Genomic DNA, 23,178 nt, shown 5'->3' with positions numbered 1-23,178 from the left:
ACGTCACCGCGCCCGTCCCGCCTTGGGTCCGGCCTCCGGGCTTAGCTCCTCCCACCCAAGCGCAGGTGAGCAAGCGCGTTGATACTGCGCCTGCGCACTCTTCCCTCCTTGGCTAATTTCTGGTTAACTCTGTTCCTGCCACCCAAGAGATGACTCGTTTAATGCCCGGGAGTCCTAGGACCTGGGAGCCAGCCTAGCTCCGGAACATTACAGCAAGGACAGTTAGAGAGTCTAGCGTGGTGACACACTTGTAACCACAGCCTTTTGGTTTCTGAGGCTGGAGTATTGCAAGTTCAAGGCCAGTCTTGGCTATGGGAGCTTCTGGCTCAAAAAAAAAAAAAAAAAAAAAAAAAAAAGTGGGGCGTGTGGGGGCAGGGATGGAGAAGGATAAAAAAAAAGAAAGAAAATGTGGATAGAAGCTCTGAGAACCTAGGGAAGACAGAAAACACATCTTGTATGTCAGGTGCCTATGGGTAGTGCCATTTTAACGGTGAGAGAGCCCCTGGCTTGCTGCAGGAAGACACAGCAGCACAGAAACCAGCTGTCTGCTATAGTGCTTGCCGTGAGAACGCAGAGACAAACTGTACACGACACTGAAGTTTCTCTAGTAGTATCAGTAATTTCGAGGGTTACAACATTAGCAGAGACGGAACGGTGGTCCGTAGCTGCTGTGTTCAAGGTCCTGTGCAGGCCGTTCCTAGCTCTATCCTCTTCACATCTTGTGACCCAGCTGTTGTCCCTTAAAACACACCTCCCATGGGTTTCCATTTAACCAGCAGGCAGGCAGTACACTAAGCTTTTTGTGCACATTATCTTATCTGTTCCTCCTTCAATAACCCTATCGGGGTTATCACCATTTCACAGATGAGGAGTTGTAGTCATGGTAAGTAACTTCTTTAATGTCACAGCACATAAACTGCTCGGAGCTGGGATTTGAGCCAAATACATCACTGGATGCCAGCAACCCCAGCCATACCACCACCCACACGAGGCTGCATCCACTGGCTTCATCTGTCCTGCTGTTCTCTCTCAGGTGCCTCAGTCTCAGCCAGCTGAACCCTCTTTGTTACCTGCAAGGGCCCTGGACTCTTGCCAAGTCCTCAGATTGCTTGTCACACCTGCCTGCCCCGATTCTTGCTTCCATCCAAACCCAAGCAAGCCATCATAGCAGGAGTCAGCTGTGAGCAGCCTTCCCTAGCTGTTCAGCCGACAATAACCCCTCCTCTGAGCTACCCCAAAGCTTCACTGACATCTCGTCCAGCATCTCTTTTTCAGAGAGACAGGCACGCCTGCTCTCCTCAGCCAGGACTCAGCTGCACTGGGAATCTGGGCTCTCCTCACTTCCTTCAGGCTGGTCACTGTCCCACAGGCTCTGAAATCTTTACTCTCAGTAATACCCCTTCGCCTGGAGACAAGATGCACAAGAAATTTCTTTACCTCCACTTTTGTTTCCTCCTCTGACTTGCCCGCTCTTCTGCTCATTCCTCACCTATTCAGCCCTCGCCAACTGTAATCCCGTCTTCCTGGGTCACCTCTGCCTTTCTGGCTGCCACACCCAGCGAACATTTCCAGTCTTCCTTGCAGGAGCTCTCAGCAACACTGGACACTTCGCTGTTCTTCCTTTCCCCACCTGAGCGTCCAGGAGACCACCTCTCTTGGCCTCCTACCCTCAAGGTCTCCTTAGGGTTTTTCTTCCCTTGAATGTCATCTATCTGCCACCTTCCTTGCTTCTAACCCTCCCTGGGGATTGCATTCACGTTCACATTCACCATCAGCCGTTAGCTAATGTCATCAGAAGCTAGAGCACTGGCACTATGCGCCCTATAGACCAGACTGGCCTCTGCTTCCTGAGGGATGAGATTAAAGTCGTGCAGTGCCACCGCCCAGCTCCTCAGCACATTTTAAGTGCTCAAAATCTGTGGACTGGCAAGATGACTTGGTGGATAAAACACTTGCTGTACAAACCTGAAGGACTGAGTACAATCCCCCAGCCCCATGGTGAAGGAGAAGCAATTCCCCAGAACTGTCCTCTTGCCTCCTCTCATGCACACATGCACAGCTGCAAACACACACACACACACCACATACATAATAATGTTTTTTTTAACGTTAGTTGTGGGTGGGCACTGAGAAGTGGCTCATCAATTAACAGCACTTGCTGCTCTTGCAGAGGACCTGGGGCTGGTTAGAGTTAGTGATGTAGACCCAGAGTTAATGAAATACTCTACTCAGTTGCTAGAGTATTTGCATAGCCCTAGGTGTGATCTCCAGCATCAACTCCAGGTACATGGCTGTAATCTCAGCACTTGGGGATGGGGGTAAGAGTATCAGGAGATGAGGTCCATCCTCAGTTACATAGCTAGTTCAAGGCCAGGAGGAGGACGAGGAGACTCATCATCATTGTAGGAGGTCCAGAAGTCTAGAATGCCACACGTAGTACTAAAGCTGTCTGCTGGAATCTACCTCCTCCTTTGGATGACTATTCCCAGGGGCCCCCTTAGTCTCTCAAGCACGCAGCCTCTGCAGACCCCGCTTCTCCCTCTTCTGACCCAGCTCATCCCTGAACCTACAGGGTCCATAGCCGCTCCCACTCTTCCCTCTTCCCTCCTGCACACACACCATTACCCATTCCGATACTCACCTGAGACCATCTTCATGGACACAGGGACACTCCCCCCGGACACGCCCCTGGGACACGCCCCCCAGGCCCAGGCATATTCGGCTCCTCCAGAACCTGCTCCAGCTTTGACCACCTCCTACTCTTTTCACAGCTCAGCTCAGAGCTCACCTCACCTCTTCAGGGAGTCTTCCCTCATACACCCCAGTGGGATAGGTGTCCGTCTGGCTTGCTTCCCTGGGCTTGCCCAGTCCTGCACTTGGCACATGCAAAGTCGCTTGCCTGTTTGCTTAATGGATCCTCTGCCTAGACTGAGGCTACCGGGAAAACTGGCTGGAGTAACTTCAATGCACCTAGCCTCTAGCACAACTATTCCCCAAGTGATTCATGCCTGTCAGTATCTCCCCAAGGTCTGGGCACTCACGCCCGCATCTTCCAAGTTTGCATGTTCTCGTTTCTTCCACTCTAAGGCCCAGTATAATATCTCTTCCCTTAAAATGGTGCATTGGGTCTGGTAGAAATAAGAAGTCTCATTCGCTGGGCAGTGGTGGCACACACCTTTAATCCCAGCACTTGGGAGGCAGAGGCAGGCAGATTTCTGAGTTCGAGGCCAGCCTGGTCTACAGAGTGAGTTCCAGGACAGCCAGGCCTACACAGAGAAACCCTGTCTCGGTTTAAAAAAAAAAAGTCTCCAGGAGCTCTTAGTTCCATAGGAGGCACTAATTCGACTCAGACAGAATACAACGCACTGGTTCCTCCAGTAAAAGTCTGAGCATAGGGGAGAGTTAGAGTTACCTGCCTCTGTTCCAGTCAGGTGTGGGAGAGCAGACCTGTGATCCCAGCACCATGGGTCATCCTGGGCTAAATAGCAATATCCTGCCTCAAAGAAAATAAGGCCTCCTTCCTTAGAGAAAAAAATTGCTTATTTCGATGACCTAACCACCTGGCATTCTACCATCAGTAACTCTCCCCAAAGGCAAATTTCATTTTCTTGGCAACTTTCCCACCTGTGTCTGACCTGAGGCTGGCTGTGACTGGTGGCAATGTTAATTATATTTATTTTCCCCTTCAGCTACTCTCGGATTGGGGAATATGATTCCCAAACTCCTAGGGGTTTTTTTGGGACAAATATCAGCGAATAAAAGAAGGCTCTAAAGACCAGAACAATGAGCAAAGCCTTGCCCTATTCATAAGATACTTTGGGGTTATCTTAGTTATTTTCAGTACTGGTAAAAAATGGGACCCAGGGTGTGGCATATACTAGGCAAGTGCTATAGCATTTAGATATACCTCCAGGCCTAGCTCTGACATTTTATAATTGAATTCTACATATTTGTCTCCTCCTGAAAATCATGAATCAGCAGGCTTTGCAAATAAAAACAAGAGGCTAAGAAAGAACAGAAAATGACCAGAGAGGACTCTTAACACATTAACTTGACATTTCAGAGGATAGTCTTGCATCGCTACGGGAGTGTGTTTATGGGCCACATAACTGAGTCATAAAATTCACGATGGCCTTTGGAGGAATTCTAAGCTGACATTCTGAGCGCAAGCTGGGAAGGTTGAATGGTTAAGCATGATTTCTGCCACGAGGGGGCGCACTCGCCTACCCTTCCCGAGAACTGTGAGTTTCGGAATCATCTCTGCACTTCAAATTCCGGTTCCTGGCCAGATCTTCCGTGCTAGGCTCTATTGTTTTCTCACTTCTTCAGAATATTCCTTATCTTTCTCATGTCTCTCAATACTTGTTCAAATTATTGTCTCTCAAATTGTTCAAACTTAACACCTCGGGCTGGCAGAGCTCTTGCCTGCCATACACAAAGCTCTGGCCGGATTCAATCCCCAGAACCATGGTAACTGGCCTGGGCAAGAGGGCACCTCCAAAACAAAAACAAAATTCCTTAAGGAGCAGTTAACATGCACTGCCTCACACTATTCTAGGGCTCTAGGGTTTGGAGGTGTTTGAATGGACAGTGTGTAGGTTTGGATGACACCTCAGCTAGTTCTTAGCTTCACCTGCATCTGAGGCTGGATGGAGCTTTGTCCCTGTAAGCGTTGGCGCTGAGTGGCTGCTAACTTGGTGCTGGCATGAGCATACAGTCACACTGGAAGAAGGTTTTGGTACCTTCTCAGCTGGGGCTCTCCAGAGGGATTCTTGAGTGTCTTACCGGCACTATGACTAACATTCCCGAGCAAGAAATCCAACATGGAACAAGGCAAGAAACCAATTCCCCATATAGCACTCAGTCACTTTTACAATACTGTATTGATTTTATGTGGCGGGGATGGGGTGGCAAGATGCTTGCTGCACGAACCTGGCAGCCTGAGTTTGACCCCCAAAGCCCATATAAAGGTGACTAAAGATAATTAACTGCAAAGTCACCCTCTGCACCGCTTCCCCACACATGCACACACACACACACACACACACACACGCCTCATACATAAGAACGAATACAACAATTCAGCAATTAATAACTTTTTTTTTTTAAGTGTGGAAGGAAGATTATACAAAAGTAACATTAGCAGCTGAGAAGAGCAGAGACCCTGTGGAGGGCGTGCCCCTGACCACCTCCCACTCACCACCCACATCCTGTTAAATGCCTTTGGTGGCATCTCTCATTTAACCCCTCGCCTCCTTTTCTATGCTTGGACAGAACTCTGTCCTACCTCTGGTAGACGGCCATCACCCTGCATTTCTCCCGTGGTGCCCTGAGCTTCTGAGAGCAGACATTCAACATCTGGGCATCTCCAGTTTAAACCAAGTATAGAGACCTGACACACTAGATGGTCAGTGTCTACCTGAGCTTGGTGGTGCAAACCTGCACCCTTAGTACTAGCAAGTCAGAGGGAGGATTGTGAGTTGTTGGGCCAGCCTGAGCTACATAGTCAGACTGTTTATTAAAATGCATAAATAATAAGTGAAGGGAAACGAGTTGTTTAGTGAGAATTTCCATCCTGTGAGATGGGAAGAGCTCTGCAGATGGGGCAGTGGTGATGGCTGCCCAACAAATGGTGTGAACAGACTTCATGCTGCCCCAACAGACAGTGTGACATTATGCTTCCCAACAGTGTGAACAGACTTCATGCTGCCCAATGAATAGTGTGAACAGACTTTATGCTGCAAAGAGGGAAATCGGAGTTACTGACAAGATACACAGTGTTTCTTTTGAGGCTGAAATTATTCTGGAATGAGCTGGTAGCAATGGCTTATATTAGCTCTGTAAAATTCATCTTGAAGTGAAAACTGTTATGTGGAATTCTACGTTGTATGAATTGTGCTTCCCCTTCTCTTAATGAATGGAAAAAGGAAAGAATGTTTGGCACATGTCTTCGGGTTCTCTTTAGCATTTGCATTTTCGTCTTTTGTATGTAAATGCACTCTTTGACTGTATAATTCTTTTTGATCAACAGCTTTGCTCCTGTTGCCCTTGAACGGTGCTCCATAAATACATCTTTATGTTCTTGTACCTGGGAAAGAAGAGCTCATGAGTAATGAGCTTTCCAGCTGGGAGACAGTGAGTTGTTGGACAAACAGCAAGGCAACGAACGTCGGCAGCTACATCCTTACTCAGCAGCTCTTGGCAGCCATGAAAACAACCATTCATCAAACACTGGCGCAAAAAACTCTCACAGTGGAAAGCAGCAAAAACCTCCCTAATAAACCTCATGGCTCCCACGAAAGAGGCAATTAACTATCATCCACAAAACCTGTCAGGGATCACTCCCTCACGTATAACACACTCCCTCACACAGAACCACCGGATTGATGGGCAGAGGCTGCTCGTCTGGGGACGATGGCTCTGAGCCCCTTTGCACATGCATATGACTTCCAAGGAAGTGAGTGGGGTTGCTGAACATTGCTTGCAGACCAAGATGCTCAAAAGTCAGAAACTTACATCCGGCTACCTCCCTCCTGGACCAGCCAGCTCACTGCAGAGGGAAAGTACCTCGTAGAGACCATCCCCCACTTCTGGAGACAACCCACAGCGGACCGTTGTGAGAGGAGAACCTCAGTCAACATTCTAGCATGGAATGAGGTCACAAGCTCTACCCCTAACTGACAGGGGGGAGGGGCTATGGGGTTTGTTTAAAATACACATCTATTTAATGTGTATTTTATTTTGAGTGTTTATGTGTATTTTATTTTATTTGTGTGTATGGATGTGTTTGCTATGTGTATGTATGTGCAACACGTGTGTGCCTGGTGCCCACAGAAGTCTGAAGAAAGTATCAGATCTTCTGGGACCAGAGTTACAGAGGGTTGTGAGCCACTCTGTGGTTGCTGGGAATTGAACCTGGGTCCTCTTACAAGAGCAACAAGTCCTGTAAACTGCTTGGCCACCTTTTTAGCCCAGAGAGTTTGGTTTTTTTGAAGGTGCAGCTCCTGGTGGACTGACTGTGCTCCATTGGATAGCCCTACACCTAGAAATGTGTGGAGCAAAAATTGGAGTTTTTAAATGAACAATCTAAGAAGACAAGAAGTTGGGGTGGATCTGGGAGGAGTTGGGAAGTCATGTGGTCAAAATACATTGTGTGAAGTTCCTAAAGAACTTATAAAAATGTTTGTTTTTTTAAAAGGAGGTACTAGAGAGATGGTTCTCCATCTTAAGATTGGATTAAGATTAAGAGCACTGGCTGCTCTTGCAGAGGACACAGGTTCAATTCCTAACCCTCTTGGCAGCTCACAACCATCTGTAACTCCAGTTCCACTGGATCTGACACCCACTTCTGACCTCCACAGGGACCAAGAACAAACATGGTGCATGGACATAGATGTACGCAGACCGGTCATATACATGAAATAAAAATAAATAAAATATTAAAAAATTAAACTGAAAGTATGTATGAATATTAATCAATTTTATTTTCTTAGGTTCCTAAAATGTTTTTGTTATAATATCTGGGCAACAACATCCATTAATCCAAGGATTCACAGAATATCTTTCATGAGAATATGGGGGTAAATACCTCAGAATTTTTTTAAAAAACAAGTTCTTGCTGGGTGGTGGTGGCGCACGCCTTTGATCCCAGCACTTGGGAGGCAGAGGCAGGCGGATTTCTGAGTTTGAGGTCAGCCTCGTCTACAGAGTAAGTTCCAGGACAGCCAGGGCTACACAGAGAAACTCTGTCTTGAAAAACCAAAAACAAAAAACAAAAAACAAAAAACAAAAAACAAAAAAACAAAACAAAACAAAAAACAAGTTCTTTTTCTTTTTAAGATTTATCTATTTTTATTTATATGAGTACACTGTAGCTGTCTTCAGACATACCAGAAGAGGACATCAGATCCCATTACAGATAGTTGTGAGCCATATGATTGCTGGGACTTGAACTCAGGACCTCTGGAAGAGCAGTCAGTACCCTTAACCACTGAGCCATCGCTCCAGCCCCAACAAGTTCTTGCTGTATCCAGCCCAGGCTGGTCTCTGGCTCTCAAGCTCTTGATCTGCTGCTTTAACCTTCCTGGCTCCAAGGCTAAGTTACAGGTGTGTGCCTGTATGCCTGCCTTAATAGCCTTCATCTTTCTTGGGGGGGAAATCACACTCTGGGCCCAGAATAGTAGATGCTTCCCTAGTGTGCACAAAGCCCTGAGTTCAATCTCTAGTTCAGGTGTGGTGGCGCACACCTTTAATCCTGGCACTTGGGAGGCAGAGGCTGGCAGATCTCTGATTTTGAGACTAGCCTGTTCTACATTGTGAGACCCAGTTTCAAACAAACAAACAAACAAACAAACAAACAAAAAAGTGGTCCTGCTAATCCCAGTATGATCTTTGTTTCCTGCTTGCAGCCTCCACAACTGTGCTGTGGCATGTGCACACACACATACATACACATACAAACACACATGCACACACACACAAAAGTAAACTAATACATAATATTTTTAAAAAGATTTATTTGTATTTCAGACTTTGCCCTCATATATATCTATATCTATATCTATATCTATATCTATATCTATATCTATATCTATATCTATATCTATATCTATATCTATATCTATATCTATACCAGGTGTATTAGTTGCCCTGGAACTAGAGTTGCAGATGGTTGTGAGCTACCATGTGGGCACTAGGAATGGAACCGTGTACTAATGCAAGAGCAAGTAGTCCTTTTATCCACTGAACCCCAAAATAAACGTCTTTTTTAAAAACCAAACTAGCAGCCAAGCAATGGTCACACATGCCTTTAATCCCAGCACTTGGGAGGCAGAGGCACACAGATCTCTGTGAGTTCAAGGCCAGCCTGGTCTACAAAATGAGTTCCAGAATGGCCAAGGCTACACAAACCCTGTTTGAAAACATGGGGAGGTGGGGAACTAGTCAAGCATGGTAATAATGCATTTTAATCCCAGCACTCAGGAATAATGGGAGGGGTGACACCTAGGCAGATGAGTGCCTCTGAGCTTGAGGCCAGCTTGGTCTACAGAGTGAATTCCAGACCAGACAGAGACAGCTACATATCGAGACCCTGTCTTAACCCCTTCCAAACAACAAAACCAAAACCAAAAACCGACCAACAAACAAACAAGCCCCTCCCTGCAAAATATAAACTATCCCGGCACATAGAATAAGATGAAAAACTCCTTAATTTATCCTGGGTCCAGCCTTACCCTGCTTGATACAAACGCTGAGCCAAACCACAACCCACCTCATCTCAGAAATGAAAATCTACTGCATGACTGACCATCACTGACAGATCAAGGGAAACTGAAGCCCCAATGAAGGCTTGGTCAGTTCTCATAGTAACTGCATTTATAAGGAAGCCTTTGAAACAATGTAAGTGTCCATCAGCAGGTGAATAGATAAATAAATAATAATAATAATAAATTCCATACAGTGGAATACACCCAGTCACAAAAATGAATGATTTGGTCTGTAATCCCAGCACTCAGGAGGCAAAGGCAGGAGGTTCACTGCAAGTTCTAGACCAGCTTGGTGTCCACATTGATCAAACCAGCTAAAACAGTATCGCAAGAACCTGTCTTAAAAGGGGGTTGGGGGAGACTGAAGAGATGGTGTAGTCACGGGTTGCAAAGAGCAAGGCCCTCTGCAATTCAGGCCAGAAATTCTAATAGGATAAAACTGACTTCATCCGGACTGGCATGCATTCTATTTATCTGGAAAAACAAAATCAAATAATCAAATTCATGTGGAGAATCAGGATCCAATTTTTTTTGACTGTCCTAAATTGTTTATTGGATATGAATTTTACAAATATCACGTGTATTAGTGGTAAGGGTGGAGCTGGAGAGTATTGCGCCTTCTCCAGGCTGCACGGCAGGAACCACCAATAGTGTGGTGGAACTTGTGGCCTTTTCTAAGGCCACTGCTCTTTCGGCCAGCAGATGTCAGCCCACGCATCTCTCTCTTGCGCGCGCTCGACTGGCCAGGAAGAACAACGCTGCAACAGGATCCTTCTGCACACGTTTATTGGGAGAGCTTGATTGTAGAGGCGAAAAGACCCCAAGCCCAGAACTGGTGTTGCTTTTATAGGCCTAGGAGAGGCGTGTCTCACACCCGGATTGGTTATGCACTAAGCCTCATTTGCATGTTCCTCATCTGATTGGCTACTCTCTCTCAGTACCTTACAGAACCTCATTATCATACCTCATTTGCATGTCTCACATCTGATTGGTTATACTCTCAGTACCTTACAGAAGCTCATTATCATGCCGGGCCAGGCAGTGTCTTTGCAAAAAAACTTTACTGCATATGTACACATTGGTTGTTTGTCCAAACTTATGCGTGGTGGCCAGCAGTAGTCAGTGCCACTCTACAACGGCACATGTGGCTTCCCACATCTCTCTGTGTTTGTGGACTGGTTTGGTGATCCACTGGGTGTCAGGATTTCTTCTGATAGCTTTATGGAACGGATCAATGAGGATAACCTCAAAAAATTTATATGTGGAATCTTCACCAACCCAGTAGGAATTCAGGACTCTCAAAGCCCCACAATGGGGCCCAGCTCTCTCCTCAGCAACAAACTGAAGGCTTCGGGCAAATTTCAGCTGGTTAACACCATGGTGGACAGGCTTACACCCTTAGTTAGGAACTGGGCGTTTACGACCACCACGGCGGACACGAATCCTGTAAATGACATAGCCTTGCTTAGCCTTGTACCCCAGTCTTCGAGCTTTATCAGACCGGGTGGGGCGGGGAGCCCTGTGCAGCACAGAGAGCTGGCGGTATTGCCAGCAGCGGACCCTCAGAAGAAAGCACATCCCGTCGGACTGCTTCTTCCTCCATAGCTCCTGGATGTATTTGTATGCACCCATCTTGGCTCACCTGATGGCTGCCGCCAGAGGAAAAAAAGCAGGATCCAAATTTAATCCCCTTCCCACACATGTGACCCTAAACTTTTTTTTTTGTTTTTTTGTTTTTTTGAGACAGGGTTTCTCTGTGTAGCCCTGGCTGTCCTGGAACTCACTTTGTAGACCAGGCTAGCCTCGAACTCAGAAATCCACCTGCCTCTGCCTCCCGAGTGCTAGGATTAAAGGCATGTGCCACCACGCCCGGCTGACCCTAAACTTTTAACTTCTGATGCTTTGCAGGAAAAACCAGGTAAGTTTGTTTCCTTGGAGTAGTGGTCTCCATCATGGCTTAACATGGCTAGAGTTATATCAAGCTGATATCTACATACCCTACAATAAGATCTGTAAGGTGGTTCATTTATTTAACAAACAACAACAACAACAACAAAAAATCCAAAGGCTAGCAAGATGGCTCACCAGTTAAAAGCATTGGCTGCGTTTCCAGAGGACTCAGGTTCAATCTCAGCACCCATACTGTGACACACAACTATCTATAACTCCAGTTCCAGGGGATCTGACACACTCTTTAGGCCTCTGTGAGCACCCGGTACACTCACATGGTACACAGACATACATGCAGGCCAAACACCCATGCATACAAAATTAAATTGAAAAGTCAAACTCTGCAAGAAATCTACTGGGACCCAGGAAAGAGACAGCAAGCAGCTGATAAATTCAACCACTGATGATCTGCGAGGCAGAAAAGTCGCGTGCGAAGGGAAGATACGCACCAGCTGTGTGACTGAAAACAGCTCCCTTTGCCCAGATAAGTCCCAGGATCGATAAAAACATAAACAAACGCCCGAGGGTAATCTATAGCCTTTTCACTACTGACAGCTGAGGTCAGAGGCTACTTTACCCCCACCCCCAACCCCCAGATAAGTTCTTCATGAGACTGCGTCCCTTGCTAGCTGAAAGGAAAGCAGGAGAAGGAACAGTTGGAAATAGAGACAAGGCAGGGTGGGAGGGCATTGCAAGGGAACAACAAAGAAAGAGAGAAAGAAGGAACTCAGATTACAGGAAAGCCGATGTGGGGGGCACAGCTAAGACTGTCCTCTCTCAGCTGGGGAAAAGGCATGGAGCCTTGGGCAGAAGGAAATTTATATTCCTCATCACTACAGACTATCGGGCATGGTACGGGCTCTGCTTTGATTGTACATGGTCTTATGAAATCCTGCAGAGGGCAGCCATGCTGCCTCAGGCAGAGCTGTATAGATTTGATTGCCAGGCCCTCCTATCTATGGCCTGGTCAGCATCTCATGATGCTCTTTCTACATCCAGTGAAGGAGGCATGAGCATTAGCCCCATTGGCTGAGTGATGGCGTTCTGGGCCTCAGGAAATTGGGTTGACCTGACTGAAAGAGAGTCAGTTATATTAAATGCCCAGGAGCCACAGAAGAGGTTGTGAGGAGCCTGTGAGAGGCAGGAGGGACTGAGAAAGCAGGCTGCGGGCAGGCCAGGTGACTACACTGAAGGAGTGTCTGGGTTTCGGGGTTGTCTGTGCACATCTGGCAGACAGGAACCAGCAGAGGAAGCAGGAGAGCTGGGCTTGGCACAGCGAGGGAACCTCTAACCTGAAGGGAAGTCTCTAACACCCCTGTCACCCGGGACGAGAAAAGCTGATGTAATCCAGGTTTGTAATAGCTGGGTTTCGTTACAGTCCTTCAGGCTGGCGACAGAAAGAAACTCAAAGGAACCCTATCTGGGTGACAGTTTTGTGTAACTGAACAGGCTAGAAGTTACAGAGGGAAATGCAAATGAACTCATAAAGAAGGAGCCATGCGTACCAGGAAGTATTAGCATTTCCTTAGCTGGCTATGGTAGGAAATGTATGTAAATAAAGCCCCTGCCAATCGCCCCCCACTCCTGGGGAAGAACTGATTCCTCTAAGTGCCAGGAAGGGACCTTTAGCCACTCTTCCTCTTCCTCTGCCTGACACCACTTCTTTTCCTCTTGCAACAGGAATTCTTTAACAGATCAGGGAAGAAGGATTTTTTTTTTTTTTTTTTTTTTTTTTTTTTTTGGTTTTTCGAGACAGGGTTTCTCTGTGTAGCCCTGGCTGTCCTGGAACTCACTCTGTAGACCAGGCTGGCCTCGAACTCAGAAATCCGCCTGCCTCTACCTCCCAAGTGCTGGGATTAAAGGCGTGCGCCACCACCACCCAGCAGAATATTTCTTTTTTAAATTCACTTTATTTTGTCGAATGAGCATTTTTTTTTAAAGATTTATTTATTTATTTATTATATGTAAGTACACTGTAGCTGTCTTCAGACACTCCAGAAGAGGGAGTCAGATCTCATTATGGGTGGTTGTAAGCCACCATGTGGTTGCTGGGATTTGAACTTCGAACCTTCGGAAGAGCAGTCCGGTGCTCTTACCCACTGAGCCATCTCACCAGCCCACGAATGAGCATTTTTGGTTGAAAGTGTATACACATACCTCATGCATGCCTGGTGCCTGTGAGGAGGTCAGAAGACAGCATCAGGTCCCCTGGAACTGGAGATATAGATGGCTTTGAGAGCTGGGACACTGAACATCGGTCCTCAGAAAGAGCAAGAAGTGTTCTGAACCACTGAGTCAGACGCCAGAAGGGGGATATCAAAAAAAGAGACAGAGTTTCCACTCTACAAATCCTTCAGAGAACTTACGGACAAAACAAAAACAAAACAAAACAAACAAACAAACAACACCTTGGGAAACCAGAGGTTTCCGATGTCTCCAAGCACATGAACACCCCACCTGCTATCCCGTAAAAGCTTCTGAGACTAACTCCCATTTTGAAAATGGGGAATGCTTTTCTACCTCATTTTCCAAGCCCAAACTTGGATAAAATCATCTCTTCCAAAAGTTTTGGTCCCCTGTTTTAATAGGCAGCTCTCCACGCCAGTAATCTGCAGACGGTTGGGGAAAGCTTGTCCCCTGGGAGACTGCAGACTTGACTCTGTGATTAAGAGTTTGTTCTGCTCTTGCAGAGGACCAGAGTTTGGTTCCCAGCACTCACATCTGCACTGATAACCATCTGTAACTATAGCTTCAGGAGATCCAATACCCACCCCCACAGGCACTCAAGTGCACACACCCACACACATATACATAATTAAAATAAAACATTTTTTTAAACTTAAAATAGGGGTTGTCTTAGTTAAGGTTGCCATTTCGGTGATGAAACACCATGACCAAGCAACTTGGGGAGGAAAGGGTTTATTCCATTTAGGGTTCCACTACACTGTTCATCAGTGAAGGAAGTTCCAACAGGAACTCACCCATGGAAGAAGACTGGGAGGAAGTTGCTGATGCAGAGGCCACGGAAGAGTTCTTGCTCCTCACGGCTTGCTCAGCCTGCTTTCTTATAGAACCAAAGACCACCAGCCTAGTGATGACCCATCCAGAATGGGTGGGGGCCCTCCCCCATCCAATCACTAATTAAGAAAATGACTATAGGCTTGTCTATGGCTCAGTCTTATGGAGGCATTTTCTCAGTTGAGGCTGCCTCCTCTGATGACTCTAGCTGGTGTCAAATTGACATAAAGCTACCCAGGACAGGAGCTGAGAATGAAGCTCAGCTGATAGAGAGCATGCGCACCGTACCACGCACCAAGCACTGGGTTTAGTCCAGCAACACGTAAACACGTTTGATGCGTGCCTACAATGATGTGTGCCGGTACTTGGAAAGTGGCAGCAAGTTTAAGGTCATTCTCAGCTACCTATGCCAATTCGAGGCCAGCTTCGGCTACAGTAAGTAAATATAAGTACTGGGCCACAGAGTTGGCTCAGCAGATAAAACTGCTTGCCTCACAAGCCCAACAACCTGAGTTCGATCCCAGGGACCTACGGAAAGACGGAAGGAGAGAACCAATTCCTCAAAGTTGTCTTCTGGCCTCACAGACATCATATACAATCACACAAAAAAATAGAAATTTAAATGTGTTTTTAATGATCAGATATTGCTATTACATCAGTTGCCCTGGATAGTTTTATGTCAACTTGACACAAGCTAGAGTCATTTAGGAAGAGGACTCACAATTAAGAAAATGCCTTCTAGCCAGGTGGTGGTGGCACACGCCTTTAATCCCAGCACTTGGGAGGCAGAGGAAGGCGGATTTCTGAGTTTGAGGCCAGCCTGGTCTACAGAGTGAGGACAGCCAGGGCTACACAGAGAAACCCTGTCTTGAAAAACCAAAACCAAAACAACAACAAAAAAAGGCAGAGGTAAGCAGGTCTTTATTGACTGATGTTGGTCGTAGGTGCTCACCAAGATGCTAAGCCTTCATTCTCCTTTGGAGTAGAGAACAGCCTCTCAGAGAAGACTGTCACCCAGCTAGCTCACCCCAGTTACTTTATCCAAACATTATACAAGGGTAATTGGGCCTGGGGAAGGTTCCAACTACCAAAGTTATCTTGCCCTGACTGCCCATGAGAGCAGACATCCCACACAAATCTCAGTCCCTTTTGACCATGGCTAGCCATAATCACAAGTAAGAACTCCAGGTTTGCCAGGAGTGTCTGAGAACCAAGATGACTGCAGCGGCGGCAAGCTCTCATGTAGCACCAAGGGCAGACTTTCCAAAGAGACATTTCCTCAAGGTTCAATCTCATAGCCATTTCCCAGCCTCTACTGATTGACGCAAACACAGCAAAGGCTTTGCTGAAACATTTCACTCAAAGCCAGACACAGAGACTTCACTATACATATCACTACAGCACTCCATGTTCGAGGCCAGACTGGTCTACAGAGTGAGTTCCAAAACAGCTGGGGCTACACAGAGTCTTACCTTGAAATAACAAAAAAGAAAAAGGAAGAGAGAGAGAGAGAGAGAGAGAGAAAGAAAGAAAATTCCTTCTTAAGGTTGGTCTATAAACAAGTCTGTAGTACATTTTCTTAATGGTTAATGTGTTCAATGTGAGGTGGCCTTGCCCATTATTCGTGGTGGAATCCCTGGGCTGGTGGTCTCTGGTTCTACAAAAAAAGCAGGCTGAGAAAGCCCCGAGGGAGACAGCTAATAAGCAGCACTCTCTTGTGGGTCAGCCTCAGCTCCTGCCTCTAGGTTCCTGCCTTGAGTTCCTGACCTGTCTTCCCTACTTGTAAGGATAAACAAAATAACAAGCCCAGGGGCAGGTGGATTTCTGAGTTCGAGGCCAGCCTGGTCTACAGAGTGAGTCCGAGGACGGCCAGGGCTACACAGAGAAACCCTGTCTTGAAAAAAAAAAAATAAAAAATAAGTCCATTCCTGCCCAGCTGGCTTTTGGTCCTGATGTTTCGCCACAACAAAAGTTACCCTAAATACTGTATCAATTGTTTAATTCTCCAAATATTGTAAAAAAGAAAGAATATATATATATATATATATATATACATTTATATATGTGTGTGTGTGTTTTGTTTATATGTATATAAACCCCACCCCATGTAGAAAAAATGGGAAAAGTCACAGTCAAAAAGTAAGCAACCCTCTGGGATTTCCCAGACTCAGACAGTGGCGTCTTATTTCAAAGAGCCCCTCATCCAACACACACAGACACACCACAATTCTAAAATGGGGGGGGGGTGCCAATTCATAGCAGCCACCACTCCGCCCGCCTGCCACCTTAGAGACAGGGCTTCTCTGTGTAGCCTTGTCTCTCCTGGAACTTACCTTTGGCCAGGCATACCTTGAACTCAAAGATCCTCCTTCCTCTGTCTGCTGAGTGCTAGCATAAAAGGCGTGCCCCCCCCCCGCCGCCGCCCCCAGCTAAGCAACTGACCTCAAAGATGGAAAACCAAATTCCACTTAGGTTTCAAGGCCTGCCAAGGACAACAAGGGGTCAAGAAGTGTCCATCCAGTCAGCAGTCAGCCTGTGACCTTGGACAAGGCTCTTCCTTCCTCAGGGTTCCATTTTCTCTACAAGGGCAGAGGCAGTAATAGGTGTTGACCCTCTAGTAGCTCAGGTAAAAGTACCTACTCCGCCCCAGCAAGCTTCAGGGCATGTGGGCCTTGCCACCAGAGGAACTGGCACGGAATTGGCAAGTTAGAGCAAGTACAAGCCCGGGAAATCTCAGAACTTGAGAGCTCCTTCCCTGTTTCCGCGCCTACCTCAGGGGATGTACACAGATGACCTCCAACCAGGTGGTCACTGTGCCCAGCAGTCAGTCACATACCCAGCGCCTAGAGCGCTTCCCACGCTGGTGAGGCATCTCAGTAGTCTTAGCCTTCAGCCAACCTTTTCCTCTGTGGATATTCTCACACCTTCCCTTCAATGTATACGTTCAAATCCACCCCCAGTTAAAAACAAAAAAACAAAACAAAAAAGCAACAACAACAACAAAACGAACAAGCTAAGATCGTCTCATCTCAGAGATCTGCTTCATTTAAAGACCCTCGGAGAAGGCCTTCCTGCCCCACCCTCCACTCACTCCTAATGAGACTGGGATCCTGCTGGTCCTGGCCTCCGCTTCACCCACCGCTGGCCTGGTTGGCAGCCAACAGCGGGCGTCTGATTCCCTGGAAGGAAGAGGCAGACTTGGGACCCCACCCATTCCAGACCCATTCTGACCTGCCCTCTGCATGCCAGCGTAGCGGCGCCCGACATCCTAAGAGGAAAGCCAGAACACGGGAACCCCTCGTGTGAAGCCGCATAACTTTTAGTTTTGTCTGAGAAATTGAAGGGCCTGGGGAGATGGCTCAGCCCATACGGAGCTTGGTGTGCAAGCATGAGGAGCCGAGTTCAGGTGCCCAGCACCCGGACTAAAAGCTGGATATGATGTACCTGAGTATGATCCCTGTAATCCCAGGGACGAGGAGGCGGAGACAGAGTTACGGGGTTATAATAGTCTCAGGGCCTGCCCAGTTTAGGTTTGTAGCTTGTTAATAAATTCTGATGTATCTGGGTGATGAGCTAAATGGGAAAGAGTGGGGCAGAAAACCCCCCAATAAAAGTATTTCAGTACAGTCATACATGGGAACAAAACACTCATACACATAAAATTTTTAAAAATATCTAAAGAGAATAAGGTAGAAGCCAGGTGTAGTGGCAGGGGCAGGTGGGTCACTAGAACTTTGAGGGTAGCCTGGTCTACATAGCCAGTTCCATCGCAGCCGGAATTACATGGTTTTGCAACTAAGGAAGATGAGGAAGACATCTGAAGTTGACAGTGGCCTCCGTGTGCCCATTTACCTGTTCATGTGCACACACAAGCACACAAAGAAACAAACAAGAGAGAAGATGGGGATGCAGCAAGTGATACCTTCACCCTGGAAATCCTACACCAAAACAAAAGGAGAAGGGAGGTGGGCATGTGCCCATGCCATTGAGTGTCTCTCTGGAGAAGGCATCAGGAAGAGCAGGCAGGCTTGGAGAACATCCCGCATCAGGTCCCAGCTCGAGCTGCTCCCCGATGTAAGCTCTGATGGCGGAATCCTATTTCCCACCAGCAGGGGGAGCCCAAGATACAGCTCCCTTCTGTTCCAAGTCTCTATTCCAGGGCATCTCTGTCTGCAGGAACAGCCTGGCCAATAACCTCTGGGGGGGTCAGGGCCACAGGCCAGGCACAGCAGGAATAAACCAGGCCTGGGCTCCGGGTGCCTCCAACTTTTCTCATATGATGTTAGACACGTTGCCTCTGTGCCCTGGACTAACTCCTCTGTATGATACAATGGGCTGGACCAAAACAGAACCCTGCTGGCTCTACAAACAGTCACTCCCAGCCTGACAGGGAGTGGCACTCATAAGTAGGGGCCAGTAGAGAGCAGACAGGAGGGAGAAAGCTCTGTAGTTCTATTCAGCACCAACCCAAAACAGAGTGTTTCTTCTTCTGCATCTGCCCTCAGGCCCTGACTAGCCACAGTGGAAACCTGTGAGCTCATTTTCCCTTCTCTCCCAGAAGGCAAGGGCTGAGTCTGAGGGAACCCAGCAGAAAGTTACCACAGAGGACCAGGCCGTGAGACCCAAACACAAGATCAGACAAAACAAACTTTATTCCAAAAAAGCATACTGGGGTGACCATGAATACACTACTGGATAAGGCACATGGCCCCTCTCTGTAACTACCCTCCCTACACCAAAACCCACCCTGCCTGGCCTTTGTCCACACTGTAGAAATTGTCTCCTGGGCCCACAAGAGACCCCAGACTTATGGTGGGGAGCTGTCTGGGTGGTCTTGGCCTGGCCCCAGTCCTGGTGTCAGAGAGATAAGCCAGGGAGAGTGCTACCAGTTTCCAAATGCTCTGGGCCACAGCAGGGCGATCATACTATGCCGTTTGAGGAAAGGTGGGTATTATAATAATCTTATCTGTGCTTCTCACGAGTGGCAAACGGAGGGACCGCCATGCCCGCTGCTGGAGTCAAAGCTGGAAGGCACGTGGAGAAGAGCTCGTGAGCTCCCGAGTGCTATAGGCACGCGAGGGTAGATGAGGCACCAGAGAGGCCAAGACGTGTGCTCCTGAGTAAGGTGTGCTGGCCTCAGACCCAGAGCGCTGGGACTGAGCCTATCCTGAGGGGACTGGACCTGAGCTTAGACGGTGATCTAAGAAAGGCAAACAGGTAAGGAATGGGAGCCAGAACTGACACCTGTCATTTAGGCAATGGGAGATGGGCAGAGTTCAGTCCCAAGTGACCAGATCTTGTGCCTAAATGATAACATAAGAGCTTGGGAATCCTCTTGTATCAAGAAAGAAATCAAGTCTTCTCTACCACGGCTCTTCCACTAGACACTTGCAAAAGAGACTGTTTGTTCCCCACTGCCCCGAAGCAGCGAAGACTGCCAAACCTTCTGCTGGTCCCAGGGAGACCAGTTCAGCCAATCAGGCAGGGCCATTCTGACTGCTCTGAGAATCTTGGAGGCCTCAGCAACATGGAAACCTGCAACATAAGAACAAGAGTCACTGGCTATCAAGGTGTCCCAGCAAAGCTCCCCCCAGGCACAGACCACTACTGTCTCTGGTGGGAAAGGAAGGAGGGAAAATCATCCTTTGTGGAGCTGGGCAGCAGAGCTAGCTGGAGACATTGAAGAACACAGGAGGCCATGCTCTGGGGTTTCCTAGAGGAACTAAAACAAACAACAACAACAACAAACCTGCTTGTTGTTTTGTTTCTTTGGAGGATAGGGTCTTACTGTGTGACTGGAGCTGGCCTGGAACTATGTAGCCCAGGCTGGCCTTGAACTCATAATCTACCCTCCATAACCTCCAACACCCTAGGATTACATGCCTGTACAAGCATGCACAGCTCAAACTCCCAGAATCCTGGTGGGTACAGACTTTCTGGGTTTTTTTAGAACAGTTCTGGAGGTACATGGTGGTGATGGCTACACTGTGTGACTCTCTTCACTTGGCAGTTCAAGTTCAAACTGCCCTTTAAGCTGGTTATAAGGGTAAGTTTTAGGTCCTGCTTTTTTTTTTTTTTTTCCAATTTAGGAAAAACTACTTCTGATGCTGGGTCCTGAACCAGGTACCTCGTACCTACTGCACATAATGGCACCACCAAGCCATACCTTAGCCTCAGAAAAAGTATTAGCCACATCAACAATGTATTGACTCTTTCTACACATAATATAGCCTAGTACTGAAGAAACTGGACTGTGAGGGTTCAAAGCCAACCGCCATCACTCATCACCAAGGAGACTTGGGCACTGATCTCAGAGTAGGACAAAGAACACATGCATTCAAGCAGTGTACCCACACAGTAGGGCTGTAGTAAGTGCTACATAAAATTTATATTCCACTCCAGCCACCGCCTTCGTAATGGCTACAGACAATCCCACACCTCCACCCCTGAGCTTGGAAGATGCACTTGCAGGGGCTGGGGTGTGGCTCTGACACTTGCAGGGGCGGGGTGTGGCTCTGTGGTGGGTGCTCCTTAAACATGACAGGAGCTCTGGGTTCCATCTCTAACATGCAGTGTCCTATGTCCTGTTTCCAGAGAAAGCAGAGCTTGAGTTAGTAACAACAGTGGGTTTTCACACCATCTCTGGCCCTTGTGGTTATCAGTGTCACTCTTCATACTCTGTGAATAAGGTCACTTTCAGTTTGGAAGAGGAGGTGGCCTTGGGCTTCCTGCTAGAGGCCTATGGCACTTCCCAGTTATCCAAAATGCCTTACCTTAGAGGTGGCACCAGCTGTCCACCCCAGGTCCAGATAGTTCTCAATTTGGTGGCAGACAGAACTCACCGCACCAGCTGCTCAGAGTCAATGCCAGGATCTCTTTGAATTGGGGGATCATCTGGATATCCTTGGCTTCTTGTTTCCAACAACGTGAATGAATATTCAACTCTTCTCAGGTCTCTAGCTAGGGAGGGGGTCCTAGCTCCTTTGTCACTGGGTGGACCCCCAGTTAGAGTTAGGGAAAAAAGAGCTTCCTAATTTTCAGTGGGTCAACCTGTAGGCATGACCTAGACAGCATAGACACAGTCTTGCGGTGGGGATGGCTTAGGCCCAATAGTTACTCCAGTGAACTGAATTACCATGTGTGGCTGCGATACCTGCAGAACTTCTCAGAGAGACCGCATTGTGCTAACAAACATTGTGAATGTGCTCGGGAAGGCAGCACCATTGACAGACCCGTTTGCCTTCTACCCCTTCTTTGGGAAGTAACACAGTACTGGCTCCCTAGACAACCCACTGCTTTAGAGGAAAGAGTGTGCTTCTAATATTAGAACAGCTGTTTGGAAGAGCGGGATCTGGGTTCCCAAAGAGGTGGGCAGCACCTTAATGATCGCCGTTGGCCACGTGGGATCCCCAATGCAAACATATTTATAGGTGGAGTGCGGCGGAAGCTAGTGAGTGACATCTGAGAGGCCAGGGAAGTTAGTACAGTTGGCCCAATCTGAATGAACACCAAGGATTTAGGCGGAGAGAAGACTTGCGTCGTTAAGTAAGGTATAGCCAGCAGGCCTTTGCTATCCACCACTTCTGTAGCTGACTCCACCCAAAGACTTCGTAGACGTAGGGCTGCGCAGGGAGAGAGCCAAACTACAACTAAAGACGTCATCCATCATCCATCCTAGCACTAGCTAAAGCCTGTCCCCAGCTCCTCTTGCAGCTGCCTGACTGCATTCTACACCTCCCTAGGCTGGAAGAGGGGGCAGGGAAGGGATGCTCTTCCGACTGCAGGGCAGGAGGGAGGGGGCAATGGCGCAGTCCAAAGACTGGTTCCAATTTGGGAGCCTCCCCCGGATCTACGCGGCGGCGCCTGTCCACGTCTAGCTCTCGACAGGGAATGAGGAAAGGGACTTCCAGGCTTCGCCTGAAGCGGCCCAACTGGGTGTGTGCGTCGGCGCCTCGGATGGCTGCGTGGGTCCCTGGAAGCTGATATCTGGGCTGAGCTGCGGTACAGCAGTCAGACTAGAACTGAACGTCGGGGATCCAGGGCGCGGGCAGTGGAAACGCAGGCAGGGAGAGGGTGCAGGGGCACACCGGCACTAGGCGGCGGCAGGAAGGGTTCGGGAGGGATTCCCTAAACCGATCTGGGCCGCGGTGGAGCGGGTGGCCTCACACCACCTCCTCCTTGCCCTGGTAGCGACGGCAGCAGCCGTAGAGTGCCGAGAGTAGGTAGAGGCCGAGGCAGAGGCCGCCGCAGACAGAGGCCGCCAGGAAGGCATGGTAGGCGCAGGGCAGCCGGTAGTTCTTGAGGTTGCAGTAGCTGTGGCGCTGCGTCTGGTCGATCATGATGCCCGTCGCCGCCCCGTAGAGAGCAGCCGCCAGCAGGTCGTGCGCCACGTTGACCACGAGCCAGCGCGAGCCCAGCACGGGCACCAGCTCCTGCTTGCCCAACAGCGTGATGAAGTAGAGCCCCAGGGTGAGCAGCCAGAAGAGCACGGACACGAAGAGCGCGAAGTGCACCGGGCCCTGGTACTTGCTGGTGGCAATGGTGATCCAGAAGGCGGCTCCGGCCAGCAGCTGCAGCAGCCGCAGCACGCCCAGCGGGCCGCGCAGGAAAGCCCGCTGCAGGCGCAGGGAGCCGCGGGCCGTGCGCGCCTGGGGCGGCGGCTGGCGCGGGGGCGGCGGGAGCATGGCCCCCGGACGCGGCGGCGGCGGCGGCGGCGCCCCGAGCAGCGGAATGGCGGCGCCTTGCTCGCGGGGGCGGCCCGAGCCCGGGCCCGCTGCTCCCGCTGCTCCCGCTGCTCCCGCTGCTCCCGCTGCTCCCGCTGCTCCCGCTGCTCCCGCTGCTCCGAGGCCTGCCCTCCTCCCTCTACTTCAAGTCCTCAGCGCTGCTTCTCATCGGCACCCTTCCTCCCTTCTCTCCTTTTTCTCCCTCTCTCCAGCCCTCCTAC

The 23,178-nt window shown here is 48.7% G+C and overlaps 1 protein-coding gene and 1 pseudogene across 1 annotated transcript; both read right to left on the bottom strand.

Moving 5' to 3' along the window:
- Positions 9,799 to 10,936, bottom strand: Gm6937 (predicted pseudogene 6937; annotated as a pseudogene).
- Positions 18,864 to 23,178, bottom strand: Marveld1 (MARVEL (membrane-associating) domain containing 1). Its single transcript, NM_183195.2, has 2 exons — positions 21,008 to 23,178; positions 18,864 to 19,769 (listed from the first exon to the last, which is right to left on the bottom strand). The coding sequence occupies exon 1, from the start codon at positions 22,916 to 22,918 to the stop codon at positions 22,397 to 22,399; it is 522 nt and encodes a 173-aa protein (NP_899018.1). The 5' UTR covers positions 22,919 to 23,178; the 3' UTR covers positions 18,864 to 19,769; positions 21,008 to 22,396.

Source organism: Mus musculus, chromosome 19, assembly GCF_000001635.26.
Source record: "Mus musculus strain C57BL/6J chromosome 19, GRCm38.p6 C57BL/6J".
In the NCBI taxonomy this organism is placed as follows: domain Eukaryota; kingdom Metazoa; phylum Chordata; class Mammalia; order Rodentia; family Muridae; genus Mus; species Mus musculus.
The sequence above is the reverse complement of the archived record's forward strand: the minus strand, read 5'-3'. Positions and strand labels throughout refer to the sequence as shown.

Coding starts and splice junctions, on each gene's coding strand:
- Marveld1 (NM_183195.2), bottom strand. CDS start 22,918: ATGCTCCCGCCGCCCCCGCGCCAGCCGCCGCCCCAGGCGCGCACGGCC.